At 39.1% G+C, this 3,691-nt stretch overlaps 1 protein-coding gene across 1 annotated transcript in view; it reads right to left on the bottom strand.

The window, feature by feature from the left end:
- LOC104521383 (E3 ubiquitin-protein ligase pellino homolog 1) overlaps positions 1 to 3,325 on the bottom strand; it is a gene marked incomplete at both ends in the record, with an annotated part of 5,333 nt that extends 2,008 nt beyond the window's left edge. Inside the window, 2 exons of the mRNA XM_010163357.2 lie at positions 1,464 to 1,565; positions 3,196 to 3,325. Of these exons, the coding sequence (XP_010161659.2) occupies positions 1,464 to 1,565; positions 3,196 to 3,325 (232 nt within the window). The remainder of the gene's footprint in view (positions 1 to 1,463; positions 1,566 to 3,195) is intronic.
- Positions 3,326 to 3,691: the final 366 nt, after the last annotated feature.

The following is a 3,691-nucleotide window of genomic DNA, read 5'->3' as shown; positions in this document are numbered from 1 at the left end:
CTGCTGGCAGGGGGGTTGGAACTGGATGAGCTTTAAGGTCCCTTCCAACCCAAACCATTCTGTGATTCTACTGGGTTTGACAGAACTGCATGGGTTTCACTGCTTTTCCAGTCAACTCACCTTGTCCTTTTCCTTACCAAGCATGAACAGAAGTTATCTCCCTCCCTCCAATATCCCTGTAGCCAAGGTTTAAAGCCCTCTTACACACAACTACCTTTCACTCACTTCCAGCGCTCTCCACAGCCTCTTATAAAATTGCTGGTTATATTAAGACTGATTAAGTGCTGAGCAGGAGACCCAAAAGCCTGAGGTGCGTTTTGGTGGAGGCTGGATGGAGAGCTTTCAAGAGACTGAAACTGCTTTGTCAGAATGTATTTTTCTATTGCTTCTTAGGCAGGATAAACCCATCAGCACACGGGGATTGCCACTGGTAATTTTAGAGCAGTGTACATGCCACAGCATGCCTGAAGAGAGAACACTTGCACAAACACTAGCTTATGCTGCAGTTAGCTCATTACAGCCCTTTTGCTCTGTTGTAGGTATTGGCAGTTGCAGAGCAGCTTCCTCCACCACTTACCAACAACACCTCCCATCTCCTTAGGTCCTGCAGTGGCGTCACAGCTAAATGCTGTGACAGCAAAACTCCTTGCCATAAGTTAGTGACAATAACAACAACAACAAAAAAAAAATCAATGCAAGATCAGCCCCAAGAATCAGAAGGAACAAAGTACACAGAAAAAAAAAAAACCCTCCCAAAACAAAACCCTTCCTTTTGAGAAAAACAGGAAATAATTATAAGATATAAGAGCGCACACCACAGCTGCAAATGTGTTTGTGGTTCCTTCTCATACATACAGGAACTGCAGCAAAGTCACTCTGAACTGCCAGCACATCAGAACCAGGCCCCCTCTCTACATTTCCCAGCACTTCAGACTGATTTCTGGGTTTACTTAAAGGAGTTAGGGGTATTTTTCATATTAGTTGTATCAAAAGCTTTCCTGTATTTTCACATTGTATTTCTTCTACCCCGTCTCCAATTGGCTGATCCCAAATCCCTTTGTAAAAGCTTGAAGCAAATTTCCAAGTGCTTAAAAAGAACAATGCACTTTATTCTTCACTTTGCAAGGAGGGACTAGGAGACAGGTTACGTGACTCGCAGACCGGTAATCAAAGGCAAAACCATAATAATCGTGGGCATTAGTCACGAAAAAAAAACCCAACCAAAGAACAAAACAACAACCAACTTTCACCTCTGCCCGAGCCTAAAAGAGATGCACAGATATACAGCCTTCTTCACAGCACGGCCTTGGGAATGAACAGAATCAAACACCTCTGAGCAGTAAAGTGAAGAAAACAACACGTGCAAACTTTTGAGTCTGAGGGAAAAAGCTTGTTGAGAGGATGTCTCGTTAGAAACCACTGAAAACAAGAATATGTTGATATATCACATTGACTTCACATACCTGGAACATATCGGTGTTGCTGTCATGTGTATATTCAACTACTACTGTCTGGGCCCGAGACAAAGTGTAAGATATGCTGTGTTGGTCCTTATTACTTATTGCCTACGGAAAAAATGCCAAATATTATTGATCAGTGAACAATAACTCTACAGAATACAGCAGCAAAACAGACACTGTATACAACCAGGCTCTTGTTCTGCTCAACTAATGCAGTAAGGCAGATGGTTGTTAGTGACACACCTGTAGTTAAACTTCACAAAAACCAGTCCTAGCCATTAAAAAAAAAAGAGCTGTAGGACTGATTCAGCAACAGACCAAACTGGTCTCTTTACCGCACGCTGCAACAAAACACACGTAAGCAAGACATATTATTATTATTCTTAGTCATACTTTGTGTTAAAGCAATGTTGGCCTGTACACAAAAGAACAAAACAACTGAGTGCAAAGGCTAAAACTGAATGTAACACCTTCAACAGCCTTCACAGCCTGAACTTCTCCAACAGCAAAGCAAGGACAAAAAACTTGGGGACTTCACTCTAAAAAGGGGATCTGAATTCATAGCAAAACCCAGTGATGATTAATGAGATACACGGACAAAAAAAAAGGTAACAAGTAGTTGTGGTAAATAGGGCAAAATGGAGAAATTCAGCACAGGTTGCAGAAGTTGTAGCAAAGTAATCTAGGTTTTAGTTTGTTAGTCTAGATTTTAATTCTGCAACTACCTACTAGAAGCCAAACACTCTTCTGATAGTGCTTCTGAACAGCTCTTACTTGAAGTACATCAAGAAATAGCAAAAATAAATGTTCTTTTCACAGATCTCCTATAGATGTAATTCCATTACAGTAACCTTGGTTAGCAAAATGCTTTTGATTTCAGCCTACTTTATGTCATTTCCTGAATTTAGGAATTAATATTCTTAAGTATCAAGGTATTTAGGGATTCAAACACTTAACACTGCTGTACTTGTTCAAGGGCCTGATCTCGACACTGGAGATCTCTAAACAACTCTAAACATTTTCAGGTTCCATTGGTTTTAGTAGAAATGCTTCATTTCTTATTGAACATAACTGCACATACACTTGAATTGCCCTAATGCAGAAGTATTTCATGGTAATACCTTAGCTATAATGTATTAGTTTTGACAGGAAACAATTCAAGTTCAGGACCTAAGTCCTTCTTTTACTACATCTTAATGGGAACTCTGAACTTGTTTACAAGCAGTAAAAAAAATGTGCCCTGCAAAACTCACCTGTCCTCATCCCTGGGGAAATCCTGCTTGTTGGATGGAGCAGCAAACACACACAGAGCTTTGGCAAAAGGATAGTTTAAAAGTCAGCTTCAAGTGAAGCAAAGTTAGCCCTAAAGCATGAATGAGCGTGAAAACAGGAAGGCTAGAACAGATGTCTGTAGTGTGTTTGGAAGGAAAACAAAATATAAAGTGTTTTACATGACTAACCTGCACCCTGAACATTCACAATGGTTCAAAAATAAACATTTTTCTTTCTGGACACAGCAAAGACTGGGCACCAGATTTGTTTTGCTGAATGATTTCTTGCTAACTCTGACAGGTACTAAAAAAAAAAAAACCCTGGATAAACACAAACCATTCTTTTACATGAACCGTTCTTTTCGCAGCCAGAGCTTCATACTTTTTACATCATTTCATCTCAGCACTGACTTCTTTAGACAGCACCAGGAGAAATAAGACTTAAGTAGACAAACCCAGCTTACCTTTGCTGCTTGAGGGGTACAGGCAATATGCACAGTGCTAGGTTTCACCCCATTTGCCTTGGGCCTTTTAAATAAAGCAAACCTACTTTTTCTTCTTCCTCTATCTCCATTTGGGAGAGACCCATTGTACCTATCAAAAAACACAGGAAAAAAAGAACAAAGTTCATCTTCCTGCATTACTTCACTTCCCATAAGATACAGACCCAAAAGAACTTTCATTCTAAGCACAAAGTCTTCTTAATTAGTACCATATTAATAATTACAGCTTTCCAATTCATCACTTCTATTTAAATCTGAGAATTGATAAAAACAATATTGAAACATGCCCACGGAATTACAGTATATACATAAAAAGCTTGTAGGGCAAGGGATTCTATCCAGAATTATCTCAAAGCTACTATTGATAAGCAAAAGAGACTTGGGTCCTAAACGTGAAAACAAGTAAAGTTATATATATATATTTCTATAAGGTTATATATATATAACCTTTATATTT

The sequence above is a fragment of the Antrostomus carolinensis genome, unplaced genomic scaffold (genome assembly GCF_000700745.2).
Source record: "Antrostomus carolinensis isolate BGI_N321 unplaced genomic scaffold, ASM70074v2 scaffold49842, whole genome shotgun sequence".
NCBI lineage: Eukaryota > Metazoa > Chordata > Aves > Caprimulgiformes > Caprimulgidae > Antrostomus > Antrostomus carolinensis.
This window is presented reverse-complemented; position numbering and strand designations above follow the sequence as displayed.